The 26,913-nt window shown below is 34.6% G+C and overlaps 1 protein-coding gene across 1 annotated transcript in view; it reads left to right on the forward strand.

The window, feature by feature from the left end:
- LOC144440496 (SID1 transmembrane family member 1-like) overlaps nucleotides 1–12,579 on the forward strand; it is a 51,833-nt gene extending 39,254 nt beyond the window's left edge. The window contains exons 19-25 of the mRNA XM_078129879.1: nucleotides 6,818–6,920; nucleotides 8,022–8,095; nucleotides 8,474–8,520; nucleotides 9,120–9,225; nucleotides 9,702–9,812; nucleotides 10,529–10,642; nucleotides 10,891–12,579. Of these exons, the coding sequence (XP_077986005.1) occupies nucleotides 6,818–6,920; nucleotides 8,022–8,095; nucleotides 8,474–8,520; nucleotides 9,120–9,225; nucleotides 9,702–9,812; nucleotides 10,529–10,642; nucleotides 10,891–10,953 (618 nt within the window). The 3' untranslated portion in view covers nucleotides 10,954–12,579. The remainder of the gene's footprint in view (nucleotides 1–6,817; nucleotides 6,921–8,021; nucleotides 8,096–8,473; nucleotides 8,521–9,119; nucleotides 9,226–9,701; nucleotides 9,813–10,528; nucleotides 10,643–10,890) is intronic.
- The last annotated feature ends 14,334 nt before the right edge of the window (nucleotides 12,580–26,913 follow it).

Consider the following 26,913-nt stretch of genomic DNA (forward strand, 5'->3'; position numbering starts at 1 on the left):
TTTTTCTTCATTCAACCAAGGAAAATATGAGTGACCTAAGGGGCCTTTGTGACTCCAAGCTGATACACTCATAGTCATAGTGACAACTCTTAGGTCACGAGTATTTTCAGGTTGAATGAAGAAAAATGTTGGAAAATAATATAATTATACCAGCAATAATAATATCAAAGAAAAATTGGTTGAAGTAATGGAAATTTTGAACATTTTCAATCGTATTTTGAACACAGCAGAACCAGTAATGTAGATATGCATTGTCATGACGTAGAACAACCAGAGTATATATTCCATATTTTTTGTTCTAAATGGTTGAAATATGTGTCAAAGCCCAAATCTACCTGCAATCCTCAGTCATTTTAGGTCTGTGAGTGACAAGACCCCTGATGTTACTTACAGTTGTCATTTAAAATGAGAACTGAGTGACAAGACCCCTTATGTTACCAACAGTTATCATCTAAAATGATAATTGGGTGATAAGACCCCTTATGTTACTTACAGTTATCATCTAAAATGATAATTGGGTGACTAGACCCCTTATGTTACTTACAGTTATCATCTAAAATGAAATTTATGTTTGATCAATTGCAAATTTCCAGTCTCCAGTTGTATGAATTTAAAGCATGCACAGTTACCGGTATATGGTCCTGAAACCTTCAACAGATAAACAATTAATTGTGACAGCCTAATATAGAGACTATATAATATGACGTAGTTATGGTGAGCCAAGTGTAATGTTTCTTGGCAAGAAGTAGGCATTATCAAAGTCAAATTCATTGGCTGCGTCTGAGTGTGATGGGGAAGTACTACCTTTAGGAACTTGACTGAGAGGGCGCTTCTCTTTCCGTAAAGTGTTCAAGTTATTACTTTCACTATCTTGTGTGTTAATATCTTCACGTGTTATTGGAGTGTCGCCACGGAAACTTCTCAAAGTACCGCTACGATAAGTTGGAGTGTCACCACGGAAACTGTTCAAAGTACCGCTACGATAAGTTCCCATATCAAAGTTGTCCTCCTGATTTAACTTGAGTATGCTACCACGAAAACTTTTGTTGTCATGGTGATTGTTGCCATGGTGATTTTGATCTGTGGCTATAGGCTCAGTCATCTCCATGTTTTCTGGTATAGGTATTTGACTTAATGTACGTGGTCGTGAGAAAGAGCGTAGTTCTACACGTTGTTCTGCACGTGATGATGTAGTAGGGTTACGAACTGAACTTCTTGCGAATGACTTGAAAGGTATTCTGTATTTTCTATCTTTCTTCCACTGTGAGAACTGTATACAGAAAATAATGATCAGAAAGAAGCCAATGGTAGTGGCAAGTGCAATACTAGCAGTCTTAATATTTATCATTATAGTGTGATTTTCAAGTGTGTTGGCTTCTAGACACTGACTACGTAAAACTGCACATGGTGTTTTGATTCTACTTTCTGTTGTTGCACACACACAAACAGTATATCTTTTACTTGGTAGCAGTTCCCGTACTGTGAATATGGTGACAGTTGGATGCAGTAACAAACTATGTTTCAGATTATCATCACCGAATTGATTGTACTGGACTAGATAGCCATTGATCGTCGTACCAGTCTGTTGTGGTGGTTGCCAAGTTACTGTTATAGTTGTTGTAGTTTTATAGTGGACAGTCACATTCCTAGGAAACGGTGTCAGGTTTTGACACGTCATTCCTGTGTAAATTGCTGTGCAAGAACATATCACTTCAACATTACTTTTTTCAATGCAAGTACCACCATGAAGACATGGGTTGGAAGAACAGGACTTCAATGGAGTAGAAGTTGGTATTTTCATTTGAGTTGTCAACATATTTGTAGATGGTTCATCTGAAGTGTGCCGTACTTGGCTGCTGACTGGTGTAGTTTGTGTAGACTGTGTACTTGGTTCAATATCTTTTTGTGTTGTTTTTTGTATGGTGGCAGTTTGTTTTGAGGTAGTTGTTCTCTTTGTAAGTTTGTTAACTGTTGAAGTTGCTACATCTTCAGTAATAATGTCTGAGATAAAGTCAGTTGTTGTAGACTTTGTATCCCCAGGAGTTGACGATGGCAAATGTTCTATAGTTAGAGTATTTCTTGTGAGGTCTTGGATGAAGTCAGTTGTTGTAGACTTGACATGAATTGGATTAGACACAGGTAAATATTCTGTGGTTAGTGTAGTAAACTTTGAACTTATATGATTGCTCACACTTCCTGTTGATGCCGTATATTCTCTATCAGACACAGGCAAATGTTCTGTAGTTACTGTGCCAAACTTTAAACTTATATCATTGCTTACACTTCCTGTGGAAGGTGCAGCCATCATTGTGCTGTATGAGTCAGTATTCAGTGGCTGACGTGTTTGTAATGACGCAGTCTTTGAACTTCTCATTGTTGTTTCACTTTCAACATGGGTTGATCTTTTATTCCGTAGTTTTGATGTGGGCACAGTTCTATTTGTGTTTTCATGATGACCTAATTGAGTTTGTCCAGTTGTAGGATTTACCATTAAATTTGGTCTGGTTGTAAACTTACTATAATGATCAATACTATCCTGTTCATGTGTTGAGATGGTGTTGAACAATTTTGATGTTATGACCTTTGAACTGTGCTCCATCATAACCTTTGAACTCTTAGCTGATAAACTCTCTCTGTCATTCAGTTCTGTTACATCTTCAGGTCTTTCACTTTTCAGTTTTCTTGTTGTAATTCCATTGTCTTTATTTATATATGATTCAGATGTAGGTGGTTTTTCTTTGGAAGATGTATTTACTACTGTTAAAAGTTTACTTTGATATGGCAATGTAGACATCACATTAGGCTGATTAATGGGAATACGTCCATTTGATGGTAATGAATCATTTCTTAGAGTTTCTTTGAATGTTGATGTAAGGTTTGATTTATCCTGATGAGTTGTTACTGTTGTCATCACTAGATTACTGTCTGTTTCTATATCCAACATACCTGTGCTTTTCTTCTTCTGCAAGGAAACGTCAGTTGATATTTGAGTCATTTTTCCAATACCAGATTCTTTGACTTTCGAAGCAGAAATAGTAGAATACATACCAGTCTGCTGACCAATAGAAACTTTACTGTGTGTTAATTTGGAGGCTGTCTTGTCAACGGAATGTGTTGATTTACTGTTTATCCCTATGTTGGTTTTATGGTTGAAATCACTGACTGCCTTGGTTGTATGGTGGTTGAAATGACTGACTGCCTTGGTTGTATGGAGGTTGAAATGACTGACTGCCTTGGTTGTATGGTGGTTGAAATCACTGACTGCCTTGGAGACAGGAACAGTAACAGTATTTGTAAGGTTAGATCCAATCACAATATCCTGTTGTACAGTCGGTAGTGTTGGTTTGTTTGTAGCAGCATAAACTACTTTTGAGGTAGATAACTTGTTATTTAACAATGTTTGAAGAGGTCTTACCCTTTCTGTATGTAGTAGAGTTGTAGAGGACTTCTCCCGAGTGATAGTATTGGTATCATTTGTAAAATAAATGACATCACTTTTCACTTCCTGTGGTGGTTGTTTCTTGTCATCATCCAAACCATTCAATATTTTGTGTAAGGAGAATCCATGTGACAAAGTGATAAAGGAACAGACGATGACCAACGATTGTATAGAATTCATCCTGGTGAAGTACATCCTTTAGTTTGTTGTTATAGTTAGGAGTGTGGTTCTTTGATAATATCCAAACAGTGCGTAGTATCAGTAGTAACAGGATCAAAGTCAGTAAAGTAAAGTTAGTGAAAATCTGGAAACAGAAAGATACTCAGAGATGTAGTAATCAGCTTTTCTGTGATGACAACTTGATGTCAGAGTGATCTTGTTAAGTTAACAAAAATGACCATCCAAGACTCTTATGATGACTTATGCAGCTGGAATTCAATAATGTTGAAGACTACTAGATAATGACTTACAGAGCAGTGACAAATTGTCTAAGCTATTGCCTAGAGTAGTAGTTCAGCTGCAGCAAATACCATCCAAGACTCAAAACTAAGTACTGAGTGCAGTTGTAATAAACTCCAGCATCAATAACTATGTGATGTAAACACAAATCCACTTGGCATGTATTATCCAACTGTAGGATGTAGGAAGACTGAGCTGTGACTAGCTGTACTCAGCAAGAAGGAAATGAAATACTTCATATTCTATTGTTGTAGTCCTAATTATAACATAGGAAGTTCCTTGATGTCAGGATGTATCCACCCAGGAGAGATTACTGGAACGGTGTATGTACATGTATGGAGGGCTTTGTAGAAATAGTCCCAGATATATATTTAGGGGAGGCTTTGTAGAAATAGTCCCATATATATATTAAGGGGGGGGGGGGGGGGGGGCTTTGTAGAAATAGTCTCAGATATATATTAGGGGAGGGGGGGGGGACTTTGTAGAAATAGTGCCAGATATATATTTAGGAATCAGAGAGCATAGTAGAATGAGATTGTTACCAAATATGCAAATGATGCTTACGTGTGGAAAGTTGTAGATGTGATGATTAAATTCTAAAACTCTTTCTTCTTCAAGTTCAAGTGTAAAGGTCAAGTTCATAAATTAAGACTCAGACACTGAAATTGTGATGTTTGTCTGGCGTGTCTGATTACGATTAATGAAAATGAAATACACATACCAGTGCTAAAATCTTTGAACTGTTTGTGTATTATAACCTTAGTAAATCATTTGATATACTAAGCTAATGAACATTTTGTGTCATATACCAATATTTGTACTTAGTTAATCAAAGTATTCTTTTCAGGTATGTTTTGTTGACACTTAATATTTCCACTTTCCATTTTTGTTATTTTGGAAAATACAAGTACTCAAAAAATGTGACAAGATGTCAATGAAAACCTAGAATAATAAAAAATGTTCATCATTCTGGAAATTATTCCACTGTTTTTGATTTAGATGTTAGTGTTATTCCCATCATAAATCTAAAAAAAAATCTAAAATATGTGAAAATTTGGAATACATGCCTGTAATTTTGTGTAAATGGGAAAGTGTTCTGTATTGTTTGACTGACTTGTAAATGTTTTTAGCAAAGCCAAAGCATGCATGAAAAAAAATTAATTTTGGCGAAAAATATCGCAATAAATGTATGTTTATTTTTTAAACTCATTTTATTATTCATTTTGAAAAATACTAAGAAATACATTCCACAACAGACAGCAAAAGGGGAGGAAAGAAAGACAGAAGAAAAAAATGAAAAAAATGGTTTTATTTAAGATGATTAGATACGATACAAAACTATCCAATCGACCTTTGAATGACAGGAAACTGTGTTGTTAGTTGATATCAGCGATGTAGTCAATACTGACCCAGTTTTCACTTCCTGTTAGTGCTATGTTGATAATTATTAAATTACAGATATACAGAAATAGTGTGCTTGTTAGGAAATAGTCTCCTATGTAAGATGTAGTGGTGTGTATTGTCTCTGTACAGAGGTCATGTGATCTGGGTTACAGTGATAACAACACACAACAAATAGAGAAGGAATGGACAATACACCTAGTATATGATTTGTGTGTGAGGAACACATAAGTATTGATGGGGAATTTATTTTGTTATCGTGACTGTGAGGGCACTAGTCACTAATAGATGGTTTTTACCCCAAATGCAGTAACTATTCAGCCTCCGGAGATATTTGCCACATAACAGCATGAAGGGTAATATGACATCTACTAGTGCCCTAGTCTGTAAGGTACGCCGTGACAGATTGCCCTCAAACATCAGGCAACCCCTAGGAGGCCGGTGAGGGCGAAACGTCACGATGTATCTTACAGTCTACTAGTGCCCAAATAAGGCCAGACAATAAGTGTTTTATATCACATAATACTCTCAGGTGAACATTCTATTCCGAGTCAATGCAGATCTCTGATAGAACTACCATGCTGCTCTAATATAGTGCCCTAGGAAAAATAGAAGATGATTAGTGCATGCTGTATGCAAATTGAGGTCACTATGGGCCACTAGTCCATGTGATATGGTCTAAGCCAATCACTGAAGGCTTTATGAAAACAATGTTATAAGATGTTTTAGATAAGTTTTTACCACTAAACTTCAAGGTACTGATTTATCAAAATAGTCTATTAAGAATTAATAAAAATATGTCTGGCAATATTTACATATTATTCACTAATATTTTCGTTTGCTGAGCAAAATACAAGTAACATAAGGGGTATTGTTGGTATGAGTACAACATACAAGTGACATAAGGGGTATTGTTGGTATGAGTACAAAATATAAGTGACATAGGGGGTATTGTTGGTATGAGTACAAAATACAAGTAACATAAGGGGTATTGTTGGTATGAGTACAAAATACAAGTGACATAGGGGGTATTGTTGGTATGAGTACAAAATACAAGTAACATAGGGGGTATTGTTGGTATGAGTACAAAATACAAGTGACATAGGGGGTATTGTTGGTATGAGTGAAAAAATGTTGAGGAATAATATAATTATTTAAGCAAGTGAAAAACTGGGGGGAAAACATGGCAATTCTGACATGTTTTGATTCATATTTTGAGTACTGCAGAAACAAATCATATGACGTGCATTGTCACAATGTAAAATAACCAGGGTATAAATTCTGTGTTTTCTGTTTGGCTTGCCTGTGATAAAATAGACTGTGTTTTCTGTTTGGCTTGCCTGTGATAAAATAGACTGTGTTTTCTGTTTGGCTTGCCTGTGATAAAATAGACTATCTTTTCTCTGAGCATAGTAACATTGGCACATAGTTTGCTAAAGTAACTGTGTAATCATTAATTAGATCATTAATGCATTAGAGTTTTTGAGTGAATAAAATTTTTGAAATTTTTCATTTCAGGTGTTTGGCACTATCTATTTCTGGATTGTGTTTGCAGTCTTGCATATTCTAACGTGTTGTGTACTTAGTGCTCAGATCTACTATATGGGGAGGTGGAAACTAGGTAAGTAGTGCTAAGATCTACTATATGGGGAGGTGGAAACTAGGTAAGTAGTGCTAAGATCTACTATATGGGGAGGTGAAAACTAGGTAAGTAGTGCTAAGATCTACTATATGGGGAGGTGGAAACTAGGTAAGTAGTGCTAAGATCTACTATATGGGGAGGTGAAAACTAGGTAAGTAGTGCTTAGATCTACTATATGGGGAGGTGAAAACTAGGTAAGTAGTGCTAAGATCTACTATATGGGGAGGTGGAAACTAGGTAAGTAGTGCTAAGATCTACTATATGGGGAGGTGAAAACTAGGTAAGTAGTGCTAAGATCTACTATATGGGGAGGTGGAAACTAGGTAAGTAGTGCTAAGATCTACTATATGGGGAGGTGAAAACTAGGTATTAAGTAGTGCTAAGATCTACTATATGGGGAGGTGGAAACTAGGTAAGTAGTGCTAAGATCTACTATATGGGGAGGTGAAAACTAGGTAAGTGACACACTCTGCAGTCATCAAAATGACTTTAAACATGCATGTATGCTTCTTCTGCACCACATATACATAATAGCTATTTTCAAATCAATATCTGAGATAACTTTGGTTGTCTGTATTTTTCAGATCTTGGTATCTGAGATAACTTTGGTTGTCTGTATTTTTCAAATCAATATCTGAGATAACTTTGGTTTTCTGTATTTTTCAGATCAGTATCTGAGATAACTTTGGTTGTCTGTATTTTTCAGATCTTGGTATCTGAGATAACTTTGGTTGTCTGTATTTTTCAGATCAATATCTGAGATAACTTTGGTTCTCTGTATTTTTCAGATCTTGATATCTGAGATAACTTTGGTTCTCTGTATTTTTCAGATCTTGGTATCTGAGATAACTTTGGTTGTCTGTATTTTTCAGATCTTGGTATCTGAGATAACTTTGGTTGTCTGTATTTTTCAGATCTTGGTATCTGAGATAACTTTGGTTGTCTGTATTTTTCAAATCAATATCTGAGATAACTTTGGTTGTCTGTATTTTTCAGATCTTGGTATCTGAGATAACTTTGGTTGTCTGTATTTTTCAGATCTTGGTATCTGAGATAACTTTGGTTGTCTGTATTTTTCAGATCTTGGTATCTTTAAAAGAATCTATTTGGTGATGAAGACTGATTGTTTGAAGTGTACAAGGCCGATATATATGGTGAGTCTCAGTGGTATCCATGGAAACAGTGATCATGAATCCTGCCCTCTGGAGTTGTAATTTGGCTATTGTAAACTTCAGTATATACTCTTTATAGTACACCTTAGTAACATTATGGGCTAGCTATCAATACAGCCATTGTAAATCTGTGTGACACATCAGATGGAAAGAATTTTGGTGTAGTGAAAGTACAGCAATATGTGAAATCACACTTTCAGATTAGGTTAATATTATGGACCAGATACATTATAAAATTGAATTGCTAGACAATTTGTAATAATACCGTTATTTAGCAATTTTTGCAATAAATGTAAATCTTTTAATTCGCCTGGAATAATAAGAAAGTAATAACCAAAATGATTGTTTTTATCTCTACAGGATCGTATGATACTACTTATTACTGGTAATGTTATAAACTGGTCTTTGTAAGTATATTATCAAATACTTCATATCTATACAACACCCATCTGTTGAGGTGAAATGTCATCATAGCTTAGATAATATATTGCTTATACTTTATATATAAAATACTTCATATCTATAGAACACCCATCTGATGAGATGAAATGTCATCTTAGCTTAGAAAATATATTGCTTAATATACTTTATATATAAAATACTTCATATCTATAGAACACCCATCTGTTGAGGTGAAATGTCATCTTAACTTAGAAAATATATTGCTTATACTTCCAAGTGTCATATTAATAAAGTAATTCTGAACCAATTCTAAATTTGAATCTAAAACTATCAGAATAGTATATCCATAAATTGATATGATAATTATTTAATATCCTTGGTTTATGATTGATATACTCTGTCTGACATAAATGGCTTCCCTTATGTTGTCTTTCACTTCAGTTTTTCGTTCCTACACACTGCTCATTATACAACTTTCAAATGTATCTTGTATAGTAACTGTATATATACACTTCCATGTATCTCCTATGTGTTTTATTTGACAGGGCAATATATGAAGTTATATCTTCTTCTAAATGTATTTTTTCTTTATTTTATTTGATAGGGCAATATTTGGAGTGATATCACAACCTAAAGACTTTGCATCATTTATGCTAGCTATTCTTATCATCAATTCTATGTTATACCTAGCATTCTACATTATCATGAAGGTAAATATTAAATTGATTGTTATGCTATAATTGTTCTTGTGCCACATTAGAATTTTCACTTTATTTGAAGACAAAGAATCTGATGAAACCAATTTCTCACATATTTGCCTGCCACTTTTTGGAATGTATAATTGTGGATGTCTTTCAGATTGCATGGATTGTCATAAAAAAAAGTGAAGATATCTTAGACTGCAAGTTAGGTGTAGTTGGAAAGCTACTTGGTTTATTGAAGGATGTGTCTTTGCAACCATTTTGTTTGAAAATTAAGCAAGTTTAAGTCAACCAATATATTATCATATGGAATCTTTATCCTGGTAGTTTTGAAATAATTTATAACATTGATAACATATTTGTTCCTACAGCACAAGCATGTAACTAAGTACATAACAGGTATAGATACAACATACCCTCAACAATACATTTGTATTTATTTATTTATTTATTTATTTATTTATTTATTTATTTACTATTTACAGCTCCGAAGCAAAGAGAGGATAGTTCTGAGAGCCTTCGTGTTTATTTGTCTGACAGTTGGTTTCTGGGGTGCTGCATTGTATTTCTTTATGCAGGGATTATCACAATGGGATGTAAGTTAATGAATCTGTGTCATCTAGTTTTACTCTACAGTGTGTCTTAGATCATGAAGATTTATCAAATGCCTATTTCAATTGAATCAATGTCCTTGAATATGCTGACCATGTCCATAGGATAAAGCATAGTCCAATTCTATTGGTATGACCCAAAAAGTTGTATACACTATACAAGAATAATAACTCACAAGTGGAATATTACCTTTGGTTATGTTTTGAATTTTAGTGAACTAGCTGTCCATTGGGCAATATATACATATATACATATATGTTGGTTTGTGTGTGCACATTATGTATTGTATGGAATATCATATGTATTTTGGTGTGTGTGTGTGTGTGTGTGTGTGTGTGTGTGTGTGTGTGTGTGTGTGTGTGTGTGTGTGTGTGTGTGTGTGTGTGTGTGTGTGCGTGCGTGCGTGTCACCATCAATGTGATAATTAATAAGCTACCAAGTGTGAAATAGTGGCTTTTACAATCTAATTATATAAATTCTTCTTCAATACAAATGCCAAGCTAAGAGTAAAACATAGCTTATTCTAAGCATTTTATAGTAGCACATTGTCTTTCTAAGTTCCAGTGATAATACCAGTGTAATCTATTCTAGGGATCTATCAATAGTCTAGTTTCTAAGAAAGTGTAAGTCACAATGTAGGTATATTGATGGTGGTAGAAAAGTGTTGATGGTGAAAATATAACTTGTTTTTTTCCGACAGAAAACACCAGCAGTATCTCGTGAGGGTAACCGTGACTGTATATTGTTAGATTTCTATGACCATCATGATGTCTGGCATTTCTTGTCTGCATGTGCCATGTTCTTCTCTTTTATGGTAAGTCAGTCAACACTTCCTTCCCATTGTGAGATTTAGATCAGTGAAAATTTTTGTACTGTTCCATAATAAATAAATATCACTTACACCTTAGTTGTAAATAAAGGTTTCCCTACGGTTAAAGGCCTCGTGTAAAAAGTTTGCAGTATCAAGTAATGTTCTGGTACTGCACATAGTGAATTGACAATAGAAAGTTTTCACAGATGTGTCACGTTTTAAATTCAAATTATGTTTTAATCATTTTGCAGAGTTTGATGACCTTAGATGATGACCTTGACCGCACCAAGAGATGTAAAATACCAGTATTCTGATTGGCTGTATATTTCCATTGGTCAAATCTGATTGGTTGAATGTATGATACCAGTATTCTGATTGGCTGTATATTTCCATTTGTCAAATCTGATTGGTTGAATGTCTGTGCCAAGAGAGTATCCTGGAATGTGATGGCCTTCAGGCTAAAACAAAATAAGGAACTTTTCTTTTACCTGATTGGCTACAGTAATACACCAGATGGAACACTGTTCTTGAATCTGATTGGTACAGGACTCCAAAAGATGAAGAACTATTCTTGAATCTGATAGGCTAGAGAGCTACATGTATACCAGATGTAGAACTATTCTTGAATGTAATTGGCTTGCATGAATACCAAGATGTACTAATTTTAGAGAATCTTTACCAGAACTCTATCTAATGATCTGATTTGCCAATATGTGTTCTTGAGTTTGAATTAATGTGTTGTAGTTCATTGATAAAGTGTGTATTCTAGTGTCTGATTGGCTGATATTGAGTTTTTGGTGTGTAGACAAATATGCAAATTATATTATAATTAGTCAAGAGAATCTGAATGTTGTTCAGTAAATACTACATGTCTATGGTAGCTTTTGATTATTCAGGAGAATCTAAATATTACTGATATATAACACATGTTTAGGGCCCTAGACTATTTTATCACATTTTAAAGAGAGCAAGTTAATGTATAAGCAGAAATGGGAGCTATTGTGACATTTTCAATATTGCCTTGTACTATCAAATTGACAATTTTCTTATAAGTTGATCATTTGACGATCACATATTACTTCTTGTGTTTTCAACTGTGTGACAAGACATGTTATCATTGGTGATAAAAAATTGTGTGTTGAGATTTTTTCTTTCATAGAGATGAATAAACTTGTAGACCTTGTGTTTATCCTTGGTGTTTGGCATTGAATAAACCTGTACACCTTGTATTATGGTTTATCCTTGGTGTGTGACATTGTATCTATACACAGAAAGTTGTAATTAAAAAAGGAGTTGAATATAATGTCTATTATTACCACTGTACCTTGTTTTGGTTGAGGTACAAAATGTTGCCATGTGTAATATGTAAAATAAGCATGGACACAACATTTTCTTTGTGACTCTGAAATACCATCAGAACTGAATCCTGATGAAAAGATGCTCCAAGTACTTTCGATATTTGTGTAGAATAGAAATACTAAATGTGTCCAATATTATTCAGTACCAGTCATTTACAAGTTATTATGATCAATAAACTGAATTTATTATAGCCCCTGTCCTCATAACTGGTTCTTAAGTACTTGAGTATGGATGGGTTTACTGTCCGCACTATCCTGCCCACACTGTCCTATGTGGAAGTCCCGGGGAGGGGGGGTGTACTCCCATTAATTGGGTATACGTATACGTGCCGCCCTTTGGGGTAGGTTTTTTTGCCCTTTGGTCTAAAATGGGTACTGTCATTTTAGAGCTAATGAGTCTAAAATGGGGTCCCCATTTTCACATTTGTTGGGAATGGTCTAAAATGGGGTATTGGTTTTAAAATTGGTCTAAAATGGGGTCTGGGGTTGACAGCATTGACCACACACCCCTACCAGATCTGACAAGTGGTAACCCCCCCCCCACCCCACCCCCCCGGGTGGAAGTCCCCCCCCCCCTTTCATATTTACTGATGCCTGCAATCTCAATGTTTACTGTGATATCACTGCCATTTTTGCATGTCTCTATATGCAGTGGTGTAATTCTGACATCATTTCAGATATAAACATCTGAGATACCTGTTTAGCAGCAGAGCCTGTTGTCTATTGTTCAAATATTGTTAATTCAGTTTGTATGATGTATAATAACCAACAAGATAAAGGACTTGGTATACTTGCTGTTAAATCAAGGTTACAACTTTTGAGCGAATTAGATGGAACATTTTTGAAGCCTGAAAGTTATATCTACAAAAAAAGATAACTAACACTATGTCTGTATTTAACAGAATAAAATGGGTGATTTCTACATTGATGATAAGAATGAATGAAATATTGAGTAATTTGTTATGATTTTTACATTTTAAACATTTAGTGATAATTTCACTATTTAAACTGGATTGTACATGTTGAATTCAAATAATAGGTAATCGATGATTTAGTCATCAAATGGAATAAGCAGAGTTTATAAGTTTCCTATTTTTGATGCCATTCGTAGCATACATCGATATTATACTAGTACTAGGCGAGTAAACCACTGACGTAGAAAGCATATAAACTCGGCTTGTATCACTTTCACAGTCATGTAAAAATAACCTTGTAAATAATACAATTGTTGTAAAATTCAGACTTTAAAACTTTGTGCATCTTATATTGTACTGGAATATTTGAAATCATCTTGAATTTAGCAAAGGATTACTTATTCTGTGTATTTAGCAAAGGAGTGCTTATTCCGTGTATTTAGCAAATGAGTACTTTTTCTTTGTTTTTCCAAATGATGGTAGTTTAGTCACTTGCTTATGTCTTTCTCAAAGTTCAGCATCTAAACTTTTATAAAATGTAGCAAAGAGTAAAGTAGTGAAAAGTTAGACTATTTCAACTGACATTCCTTTTTCTCAATGTAGGATTGTAAGACCTGTAATAGCAAAAGTACTCTAATTCTCGGTACCTGAAATAGAACATTACTGCATAGATGCATCATAAAAATAGCGAACACTCTGTTGTTTGGTTAACACCATAACTTCCACTTCACATACTATAGGTGCACTTGAGAAAAAGTCGACCTTCTGAGCCTCTAGCATGAGGTAAAAAGCTATTATGGGTACCAAGAATTGTATTGTTATATTTATATAATACAAGACTTCTGAGCCTCTAGCATGCTATTATGGGTACCGAGAATTGTTATATGTAATACAAGACATCTGAGTCTCTAGCATGAGGTAAAAAGCTATTATGGGTACATATAATACAAGACTTTCTCAATTACTTAATTGTATTTATGAAGTTGTAATATTCTACATTGTAACTATTTTCCCTGTGAAATATCTATGAAATCTAAAATCTCTTCAAAAGTTAAAAATGAAAGAATGATGCGAGGCCATTGACAATAGCTGCCTTTTTTTCTGAGGGAGCAAACATTCAAAAGGCTTCACGTTGTAGCAATCAGTGATGTACACAAGGGCAGAAGGCTTCACATTGTAGCAATCAGTGATGTAGATAAAGGCAGAAGGCTTCACATTGTAGCAATCAGGGATGTAGATAAGGGCAGAAGGCCTCACATTGTAGCAATCAGTGATGTAGATAAAGGCAGAAGGCTTCACATTGTAGCAATCAGTGATGTAGATAAAGGCAGAAGGCTTCGCATTGTAGCAATCAGTGATGTAGATAAAGGCAGAAGGCTTCACATTGTAGCAATCAGTGAGGTAGATAAGGGCAGAAGGCTTCACATTGTAGCAATCAGTGATGTAGATAAAGGTAGAAGGTTTCACATTGTAGCAATCAGGGATGTAGATAAAGGCAGAAGGCTTCACATTGTAGCAATCAGTGATGTAGATAAGGACAGGAAGCTGGCAAAAACAACCAGCTGTTCTGCAATGTTTACCAGATATTAGTTTTAAAAAGATCCATAATTGGGCTGATTTTTGAGTCTCATTCCTCGATATTAGTGCCTACTTTTCACATTTTACCAGATACTTGTTAAAATTATCTACATCCCTGACTAAATGTAATATACCAAAAATATCTATATTACCTACATGTATATGCAGAAGTGTTACAGTATCTCCTGACAATGACACAGACATTTAGAGTAGCTCTAAAACGAAGTGTGTCGCGTTTAAGACAAAATATTTGTAAGATTGAATTGAAAGATTTGTTGTTGTGTACTCTCTTTATTCACCCGTTACAAACTGTTAACAGACACACCAACAATGATGAAAGTGTTCAGTCTATATTATACTCCAGGTACGTGTAGCTGCTGCCATGGCAACTGAATGTGACTAGAGATTTACATATGTTTTATTGCAGTTCTATTCAGATACAAATATATTCTTTAACCAATACACAATTTATGAAGCATTTTATATAAACAGCAAACAATTATAACGTTCACTTTATTTGCTGACCAGGATAAGCTCTTTTCAATTTATTTGCCAGTAAATCTTCTTTGCAACTATGCATACATTACATTTTGTTTGGATTATTTGACAGCAACAACAAAAACAAGATAGGAAGTGACAAAAACTAAAACTGCAAAGGCAGATACAATTTTGTGAATTCTAACTGTTCTGTCCTTCCTGTAATATATGTTAATATCAACTAGGCAAAGCCCATAAGCTTGTGCAGGGTAGATTCATTTGTGACTAGCTGCCTCACAATGATATTGTAGATAGCGCCCTCTGCATGGAGAATGCGCATAGTATATAGAACGTGCACTGCAGTGCATCCTTGGGTAAAACCGTCAAAAAAACATCGCATAGTATATAGGACACACATGTGTACTAGTCATTGAGCCGCTACGTGTGAGCTATAACGTTCACATTATTTGCTGACCAGGATAATGCTCTTTTCATTACCAATTTATTTGCCAGTAAACTGTATTGACATCTTCTTTGCAACTATGCATACATTACATTTTGTTTGCATTATATGACAGCAATAAAAAAAACAAGATAGGACGTGACAAAAACTAAAACTGCAAAGAGACATAATTTTAGGAATTCTAAATGTACTGTTTATTAATTCCTTCCAGTAATGTGTTTATATATTGTAAAGTTCACTTTATTTACTGACCAGGATAAAGCTCTTTTCAATACCAATTTATTTGCCAGTAAACTTTATTTACATCTTCTTTGCAACTATGCATACATTACATTTTATTTGGATAGAGAAAACAAGATAGGAAGTGACAAAAACTAAAACTGCAAAGGCAGATACAATTTTTTGAATTCTAACTGTACTGTTTATTAATTCCTTCCAGTAATGTGTTTATATTGTCTGAGTTCAGATTAGTTTTACTAGTTAAACTTGTTTTAAGGCACAATATTTTGTAATTTACCAATGAACAGGTTTACGCGTGACAAATTCTCATTTTGCATGTGTGCACGTGCATGTGTGTATGCATGCATGCATGTGTAAGCTTAGCCTGTATATATATCAGAAACAAAAGACAAAACCTAGAGTTGTATTTTTGTGCCTCATTTATTGATCTCTATAAAAGAAGGAATCAATTATTCTTTACTGCTTGTTGATTTCAAATTTGAAGATAATTTATTCATTCCGACAAGTCGGTTATACTGGTAAATGAAATTAATATGTTTGCTATCATCACATTGTATCCTAGAGAAAATTTCCATTGACAATAAACAATTATTCATGTTTCATTTTTTACTTCATTTCAGTCAAGAAGCAGTTCTTGAAATACAAAAGTAGAGTCGGTGGGGGGAAGGGACAAAATATGAAATGTATTGCTTGATGTGTGAATTTCTTTTTGAAGGTTACAGCTATGCTTTACGCAATGAAAGACTTGTATTTCTTACATGAGACATTGTTAAGGTCACTATTTGATAGACACACGTTATTAAATATGAATTGTAGCAAAATAATGATGTATTTCTCTGCTTGCCATGATGAGTCATTTTAGTAGTTTTAAAAATTGTTATTTGCTAACTTTGTAAATAAAAGTTTGTTTTCACAATCTATGATTTGTGTGCCATTCATCACTCTTGAATTAAGGTTCAGTTGGGCTATTAGCATGCTGAACTCTGTGTAGGTATGTGTGTGTGTGTGTGTATGTATGTATGTATGTATGTATGTATGTATGTATGTATGTATGTATGTATGTATGTGTGTGTACATATATGTATGTGTATGTATGTATGTGTGTGTGTATGTATGTGTGTGTATGTATGTATGTGTATGTGTGTGTGTGTGTGTGCGTGCGTGCGTGCGTGCGTGTGTGTATGTCTAAAAGCCAAACAACGCCAGACAGATTGCCATGACATTTGGCGGGAACATTATTTAGGGCGTGTAGATGGAAAAATATTCAAATAATGATTAATCTTAATATTGTAATAATACCAGTAACCAAGAAACTAGACATAGCAACACTAAAATGATGGTGTATGATGTATGGGAGACAACAAGGATATATTGGCATGTGGATAAACATTGTTTAATGAATTACCACAAACTTTGTAGTTGTGCTACAACACCATTAATAGTATTATTTTGAAATAAAGAATGTATGAATGTATTTTTGGTAAACAAAATGAAAACAAAGTCAACAAGTTTTCGTAGAAGAGATAAAAACGATATCTGAGTGATCGACGAGGGATGGTCACCATTTTAAAAATGAAAGTTGAAATTGTCCTCAGTTGTCATGACTATCAGGACCACTATGGATCAGTAGTAGCTTTGTGGATTAAAAAATCAAATCTTTCAAAAACACATTTGTATAGTAGATCTTCGATCATGCTAGGCTAAGGAGTACTCCGTGTCCACATTTACCAGTGTTGTGTGATTTATCACAGTAGGTTAAGGAGTACACATTTACCAGTGTTGTGTGATTTATCACGCTAGGCTAAGGAGTACTTCGTGTACACATTTACCAATCTTGTGTGATTTATCATGCTAGGTTAAGGAGTACTCCATGTACACATTTACCAGTGTTGGGTGATTTATCACGCTAGGCTAAGGAGTAATCCATGTACACAATTACCAGTGTTGTGTGATTTATCACACTAGGTTAAGGAGTACTCCGTGTACACATGTATTTACCAGCGTTGGGTGATTATAGAAATAATGTAAACCTGATATATTTTCAGAAAAATAAAAAACATAATATACCAATCTAGTAATCAGTACAAATTAGTCCTTGAGAACTATTAAACTGAAAACGTTTAAACTAAAAAAATTTCAAGTGGTAGAAATATCTAGGTTTACATTGAATAATGTCGACTTTGGACAATGTAGCAGTAACAACAATTAAAACAAGAATTCAATAATCATTATATATATGTCGTGTTTAATTCATCAAAAAATACATTCCTATTGATACTACATGTATTGTTATATAAATTGTACATGGCAGCAAAGTTATACAACTTATGGTATGTTTAGCCTGAAAGATGTTATATTACCATTTGTAAAGGGTAAGGAGTGGTTACATCAAAGTGGACCAAAAACTGGATCTTTCAAACTAGAAGGTGTACTTGGTTCAATATTAACAAATACAACTATGAATTAATAGCGGTAACTTTGTTTGAGGCAAATACAACTATGGAATTAATAGTGGTACTACTTTGTCAGTTAGTGACGATCTCAGGAATTAAACGAGTTTCATGCAAAGACAGATCAGATAGCTTACAGGTTGTCGACAGACTTCTTCTTACACGCCATATGAAAATAATATTTCTGACTATATTACCAACAAACAAAGCATTAATTAAGTTATTAATATAATTTTACATTATTTACAAATTTATTCTCTACACTTCATTAGATATATATTTTCAATTTATTCTAAATGTTAATTAAATCTCATATTTTACGAAATATTTAGTTTATATACACGTTTAATAATTTATGATCACAATGATATGTATTTATTAATATTATGTATGGTGAGTCATTAAAAGTTGCATTTAATAATTTGATATGGGTACAACCGTTGAAATCAGACCATGGACGAATGAAACCTGTTCCAAACAGGGAAAGTAAACAACTGAATTGGATTAATAACACTTGGCACAGCATGTATTAGAAATACAGAGACTTGTATTACTTTCCATCATTTGATAAGAACAGTTTTATGGCCACTTTACAAAATAGTTCACGTTCACAAACAATTTCCAGTTCCCCTGTCATTTCATGTACACAAAAGAGGTCATAAAACTTATCTAGTCAAATCATGGTATGTAAGTCTCTGCTGTTCCAACATGTTGAGCCAAGTGTTATTAATCCAATTAATTTGTTGACTTTCCCTGTTTGTAACAGGTGCCATTTGTCCACGATCTGATGTTAGCAGTTGTACATACTTGACTCATTTGAGAGAACAGGTGCCATTTGTCCATGGTCTGATGTCAGCAGTTGTACTTGATTCATTTGAGTGAAAGACATTATTCAAAACTAGACTGTCAAAGACTAAATAAAATAATTCTGTGAATTTATTATGGTTGCTCTTTTTAATATTTAAGGGAACACAACTCAGTTTGGATAGAATCGTACTATCTAATACTATAATATTTACCTATATTTAAAGAAGGTAGCCTAAATTCTGTCTGTACTTTGTTTATCAATGTTTGTCTTTCAAGTCAAAATGACTGTTGCCGTATCAATGTTTGTCTTTCAAGTCAAAATGACTGTTGCCGTATCAATGTTTGTCTTTCAAGTCAAAATGACTGTTGCCGTATCAATGTTTGTCTTTCAAGTCAAAATGACTGTTGCCGTATGTTCCCATGTATGCAGCCCATTGTTGTTGATTGAATGGAAGTATATGACTACAGTGTTTATCTGTATTACCAAGTCTAGTATCATCTTGACATGAACATTTCAATCTCATCCTGTAAACTGTAGTTTGACCCATGTGGATATTAAATGGATTATAGTTGGACTGTGATTCATAGATTTCTCTGTCATCATCATCTCCTAAAAAGACAAAACAAAAGAAAATCAGATTCATGTTCAATAATATGACAGAACACCATGATGTGTAAGTGTGGTGTAGTCTGGGTATTTGCACAAGCTCTTGCAATGTTCTCAGTGGCCGTAGTTTCACAAGTGTAGCAAGTCAGAGTTCAGCAGAAAACACTGCAAGCATGGGTGCAAATATCCCTGAGTAACCAACACTGGAACTCACATGGCATTGGGTTCCCACACTGGAACTCACATGGCATTGGGTTTCCACACTGGAACTCTTATGGCATTGGGTTCCCACACTGGAACTCACATGGCATTGGGTTCTGTTATTATTTCATACTGTTATCCAAAACAGCATATTTTCGTAAATACCATACTGTGTGATTGAGTGCTTTCATGTACAGCAAACAATCATGTCTTCATTTCATTTGGCATGCAGGTATACAATAATGTTTCGGTATTTGTACTGAGATTTCATTAAACCCAAATATACCGTGTATAAATCTTCATTATCATTATCCATATTCTCTGCAGCCGTACTTTCATGAGTGTATATTACATTATAAATAATACAGACAATCAGAAATCTTTTCCCAATGTAGAAACCCACATATCTGTCTGGTGGTTAAATACACTACTGAACTTTGCATATGTTTATTTAGACCTAGTTTATAACGAAGTAATTATAATCTATCCTACTGGACTTACTGGAATAACTTCATACCTGGATGATTGAGAACATTCATAGACACTTAATTTAGTTTATACTTACTGTCTTTATTTAGACTTAGTTTATACGGTACTTACTGTCTTGCACACATTTATCCATAACCATATCTTTATATGCATCATGATCAAAACCATAAAATCGATCTGAAACACACAAAAAAATTATTTTTTAATTCATAAAGTGACATTATATACTATTCTTAATGAAATGCTATCAGTTTTTCCACTATGTAAAATATACCTAGAATTATCATAATTACTGACTTATGTTGCAAATACACTTACTATGTCACACTTGTCATCAGACTCCGTCATACCCTCCACTTTGTACCGTGATTCTAGGTAATATGTGTATTTGTATACATCGTCACGTCAGTGCAGTAAGGTCGTATCTACTATGCAATTGTATAGGCAGATACGACCTTTATACTGCACTGACGCGATGATATAGCAACTTACTATCTGGTTCAAACCTCTGTGTTTCATTGGCCATCAAGTCATCAATACATTTCTGTTCCTGTGGGAGAATAACTTGAGTCTTGGCTGGATAAAACCAATAGGTAGCAAAGATAATATCTATACTGTGATCGGTATTAGTACCAGTAGTATCCAATACTGGTGCTAATGTTCCAGTTGATAACAATCGTTGTACACCACCACCATCATGAGGACCTACATGACGTTTTAGTCTTTTACCACTATCTTCTTTATGAGTACCAAAGTCAGCTTCAGTCCTAGAAAATTTAGATTCAAGTCTTTGGGCATTTTTGTCACTTTTTTTCAGTCTGACTTTCACTTCAGGAAGCTTCTTTTTTCTTTTTTTACCTCGGTTTTCATTTTTTCTCATAGTATTTCTTTTTCTTATTTTTTCCTTTATACTTTTCAAATTAACATAAGGTCCATCACCTTTTAGGTCCATTTTCACTTGATGACCATCACCTTTTAGGTCCATTTTCACTTGATGACCAGAGCTGAGAACACCGACACTATCAGAATTTATTCCTGTTATCTGGTTTTCAGAATCCCGTTTCTTTCTAGGTAATTTTGTCTCCTGTTTGAGTGGAACAGGAACGTCAGAAAATGCACCTACAAGGTTCAGCTTTGCTTGATGATGAGTACTATCAGGCCTTGTAAGTTTATCTGGTTCCAATTCTTTAACAAACACATTACTAACTTTGTTGGCTGCATTGCGAAACTGTATATCATACTTTTCCCTTTTCTGTATAACGTAGAAATCATCGCCTTTTACATCACTGTCTTTTCCAAACTGATTTTTATCAAAATAATCATCTTGTGTCATCACACTGTCTAATAAATCCATCAAATCGGATTCTGGAAGCTTCTCCTCTTCCAGACTCCTTTCCTTTCCTTCAGCTGACCGTTTTCCTCTCTTCCCTACATTATTCCATCCATTCCGTTGATTCTGCACGGGTTCATATCCATAATTATAGTCTCTTCCTGGTTTATCAGTCAGGAGATTATTCAAGAAATCCTGAGAATAATCCGTATGTTCATACCATTGTGATGAATCATAAGGCACTTGAGTACTAAATCTCTGATATCCCGGATATGGTATCCCTGGCTGACCTCTGTTTCCCTGATATGGTATCCCCATCTGACTTCTGTATCCCGGATATGGTAACCCTTCCTGGTCTTCGTATCCTGGGTATGGTAACCCTTCTCTATCTCTGTTTCCTACTGGAACAGGTCTCTGATTCTTCCAGGCCCAATTAGTACTGGGAATATATCCACCCGATGTGAAAGTCTGTTGATAGGATTTTGTTGGTACATTATTCGGAGTGTCTTCCATATTATCCAGAGAGTCTCCCATATTTTGTAATCTATATCCATTTTGGATATTATTAAATATGGAATCAGTATTGATTCCTTCCCAGTTCTTGTTATTTGTTTGACTAGTTTCCTGGATTTCATGTTCTCTCCCACTTTTCATTTTATCTGGACTATGTTCCTGTGTTTCTATAGTATTCATTTTAGGAAGTGTTTTCATCTTCTTCTGTTTGATATCACCTTTCTTTGACTGTTTTTCTTGTTTTTCTAGATGTTTGCTGTAAGTCTTTCTGAATTCAGGATGTGTATGGACATACTTCAATGCTAAGGCTGAGGTATTCACAACATCTCTGTGTTCAACTTCCCATCGACTGTCTGTGAATATTGAAAATAAATCATGTGACATTATACAAAAAGAAAAGTCCACTCAAACTTATTTCTGATGTTAGTCAATAACTAAGTATGATTTTAGTTGATAAAATAGTATGATTATTTAGTACTTGTATTATCATAATAAACTTTACCTGTTTGAACAAATAAATGTGAAAATAATAAAAATGCAACTGGAATGTCTTTTTAAACTGTTTTGTTAGATAAATTGACTTACTCATAATATTGTACACCCTGAACAGTAGTGAACCACCTTTGGCTAAATGTATTCATACAGCAGTACACAAACTATGGTACAAAAAATCCAATAAAACTGATTCCACACCCAAATATCACATTTCAACTTATTACTATACTACTTGCAGATAGAAATAAATTATTGGGATTTTAACAATTTTCAGTGAATATATTGTTCATTATCAGATCAAAAACAATAATACTCTAGTTACAGCTAGTATAGGTTTAACCCTTTCATCACCGATTCCTGCTACTGAATATAGGAATTATGTATGTATAATCCATTCTCTCTGAACTGATCTCACCAAGCAAGACTTGCCATTGTAGCAATAAATGATGATGTATATTCCTTAATTGACTTACCAGAGTTATAGACCACAGTGCCGGGTTCCTTTGAGTGTTGGTTCATCATATACAGTTTGGTAAAACTTTTAGAATTAAATCGGAGTTTACAAAGATCTGATCTACTCTGTTCATGGACATTGGTATCTGTGATAATTATAGTAAATAGTCATTTATATGGATATGTACCAGGTAGTACAGACAGACAGACAGACAGACAGACAGACAGACAGGCAGGCAGACAGAGACAGACAGACAGACAGACAGACAGACAGACAGACAGACAGACAGACAGACAGGCAGGCAGGCAGACAGACAGACAGACAGACAGACAGACAGACAGACAGACAGACAGGCAGGCAGGCAGGCAGACAGAGACAGACAGACAGACAGACAGACAGACAGACAGAGACAAACAAATAGATACTGTGAACTGGGTTATTAACGCACATTCTTTTTTTCGCGCTATGAGAGATCAAGGTGATAACACGCAGTTTAATTTTGGTGCAATGCAATGAGTCAGTTTGTATTGGTAAATGAGAACAATGAAATCTGCAGCTGATTGACAGGCACTGTACGCAACTTTCTCGGCTTCGTCAACTAAAGCCCTCTTTTGTTTGCGAAATTGCGCGAAATTAAAACTGCGCGGATAATTTTCCGGTTCACAGTAGCCAGATAGCAAGATAGCCAGATAGACAGACAGAGATAGATGTATACATGTATATTACAGACTTCTGCATGACTGTTATAACAGGACTATTGGCCCTATTTAAAAGAACTGTTAATTAATTTGAAGGGATAAATGTCAGTGTAACTTTAAGTGACACTGATAAACACATTCACTGTAAGTCCAGTTTTACTTTAATGTACTTACCTTTCACAAAAGTGAACTGGTCTTGACTTTGACCTTGATGACAGTCACTGATCCAGTACAAATAGATGTCATTACCATGACCTTCTAGACTAACAGTGATTGGTGAATTCTGTGATCCAATGGTGTCTTTAATGTACGGTTCTAGTAATGGTTTACCACTTTTACCGTCTATGATAGTTGCCTGATTATATACACAAATATGTGGATATTAAATATGAAAGAGGTCTTACAATGTTGTTGAAACTGTCATAAATACATGATTGTAGTCTGATAATATAGAAAGTAGTTAGTTTTTATTGCGTTACATTGAAGTGAAAGAGTGGTTATGTGTGAGATATCATATCACATGACTACCTTCGATATCAACCAATGATGGCTATGCCTTAGAATGATATCACAACCATACTAACAAAGTTAAGTGTGAAATTCGAGGTAGGATGGCAAAAATTACAGGAGTTGAAGTTGAGTACATATTTCTGCTATCCTGCAGAGAGAATGTGTGGTTGTGTATATCATCCCCCCCCCCCAAAAAAAAAAATAAACAAATAAACAAATAGACAAACAAACGAACAAACAAACAAACAAACAAACAAACAAACAGAAACAAAAAAAACCAGGAAAACTTTATGTTCTGAAATATGTGGATCTATTGAAATTTGAGACCATCATCCATCCTATAGCCATACTGCACTAATCCAGTGTTCAGTTGTGCTAACAAATTACCCAGTGTTCAATTGTGTTAACAAATTATCCAGTGTTCAATTGTGTTAACAAATTATCCAGTGTTCAGTTGTGCTAACAAATTATACAGTGTTCAATTGTGTTAACAAATTATCCAGTGTTCAGTTGTGCTAACAAATTACCCAGTGTTCAGTTGTGCTAACAAATTACCCTGTGTTCAATTGTGTTAACAAATTACCCAGTGTTCAGTTGTGCTAACAAATTATACAGTGTTCAGTTGTGTTAACAAATTATACAGTGTTCAATTGTGCTAACAAATTACCCAGTGTTCAGTTGTGTTAACAAATTATACAGTGTTCAATTGTGTTAACAAATTATACAGTGTTCAGTTGTGCTAACAAATTACCCAGTGTTCAGTTGTGCTAACAAATTACCCAGTGTTCAGTTGTGCTAACAAATTATACAGTGTTCAGTTGTGCTAACAAATTATCCAGTGTTCAGTTGTGCTAACAAATTATACAGTGTTCAATTGTGTTAACAAATTATACAGTGTTCAGTTGTGCTAACAAATTACCCAGTGTTCAGTTGTGCTAACAAATTACCCAGTGTTCAGTTGTGCTAACAAATTATACAGTGTTCAGTTGTGCTAACAAATTATCCAGTGTTCAGTTGTGCTAACAAATTACCCAGTGTTCAGTTGTGTTAACAAATTATACAGTGTTCAATTGTGTTAACAAATTATACAGTGTTCAGTTGTGCTAACAAATTACCCAGTGTTCAGTTGTGCTAACAAATTACCCAGTGTTCAGTTGTGCTAACAAATTATACAGTGTTCAGTTGTGCTAACAAATTATACAGTGTTCAGTTGTGCTAACAAATTACCCAGTGTTCAGTTGTGCTAACAAATTATACAGTGTTCAGTTGTGCTAACAAATTATCCAGTGTTCAGTTGTGCTAACAAATTATCCAGTGTTCAGTTGTGTTAACAAATTACCCAGTGTTCAGTTGTGCTAACAAATTATACAGTGTTCAGTTGTGCTAACAAATTATACAGTGTTCAGTTGTGCTAACAAATTACCCAGTGTTCAATTGTGTTAACAAATTATACAGTGTTCAGTTGTGCTAACAAATTACCCAGTGTTCAGTTGTGCTAACAAATTACCCAGTGTTCAGTTGTGCTAACAAATTATACAGTGTTCAGTTGTGCTAACAAATTACCCAGTGTTCAATTGTGTTAACAAATTATACAGTGTTCAGTTGTGCTAACAAATTACCCAGTGTTCAGTTGTGCTAACAAATTACCCAGTGTTCAGTTGTGCTAACAAATTATACAGTGTTCAGTTGTGCTAACAAATTACCCAGTGTTCAGTTGTGCTAACAAATTACCCAGTGTTCAGTTGTGCTAACAAATTACCCAGTGTTCAGTTGTGCTAACAAATTACCCAGTGTTCAGTTGTGCTAACAAATTACCATGTGTTCAGTTGTGCTAACAAATTATCCAGTGTTCAGTTGTGCTAACAAATTACCCAGTGTTCAGTTGTGCTAACAAATTACCCAGTGTTCAGTTGTGCTAACAAATTACCCAGTGTTCAGTTGTGCTAACAAATTACCCAGTGTTCAGTTGTGCTAACAAATTACCCAGTGTTCAGTTGTGCTAACAAATTACCCAGTGTTCAGTTGTGCTAACAAATTATCCAGTGTTCAGTTCTGCTAACAAATTATCCAGTGTTCAGTTCTGCTAACAAATTATCCAGTGTTCAGTTGTGCTAACAAATTACCCAGTATTCAGTTGTGCTAACAAATTACCCAGTGTTCAGTTGTGCTAACGAATTACCCAGTGTTCAGTTGTGTTAACAAATTATACAGTGTTCAATTGTGTTAACAAATTATACAGTGTTCAGTTGTGCTAACAAATTACCCAGTGTTCAGTTGTGCTAACAAATTACCCAGTGTTCAGTTGTGCTAACAAATTATACAGTGTTCAGTTGTGCTAACAAATTATACAGTGTTCAGTTGTGCTAACAAATTACCCAGTGTTCAGTTGTGCTAACAAATTATACAGTGTTCAGTTGTGCTAACAAATTATCCAGTGTTCAGTTGTGCTAACAAATTATCCAGTGTTCAGTTGTGTTAACAAATTACCCAGTGTTCAGTTGTGCTAACAAATTATACAGTGTTCAGTTGTGCTAACAAATTACCCAGTGTTCAGTTGTGCTAACAAATTACCCAGTGTTCAGTTGTGCTAACAAATTATCCAGTGTTCAGTTGTGCTAACAAATTACCCAGTGTTCAGTTGTGCTAACAAATTACCCAGTGTTCAGTTGTGCTAACAAATTACCCAGTGT

Source organism: Glandiceps talaboti, chromosome 9 (assembly GCF_964340395.1).
Source record: "Glandiceps talaboti chromosome 9, keGlaTala1.1, whole genome shotgun sequence".
Taxonomy (NCBI): domain Eukaryota; kingdom Metazoa; phylum Hemichordata; class Enteropneusta; family Spengelidae; genus Glandiceps; species Glandiceps talaboti.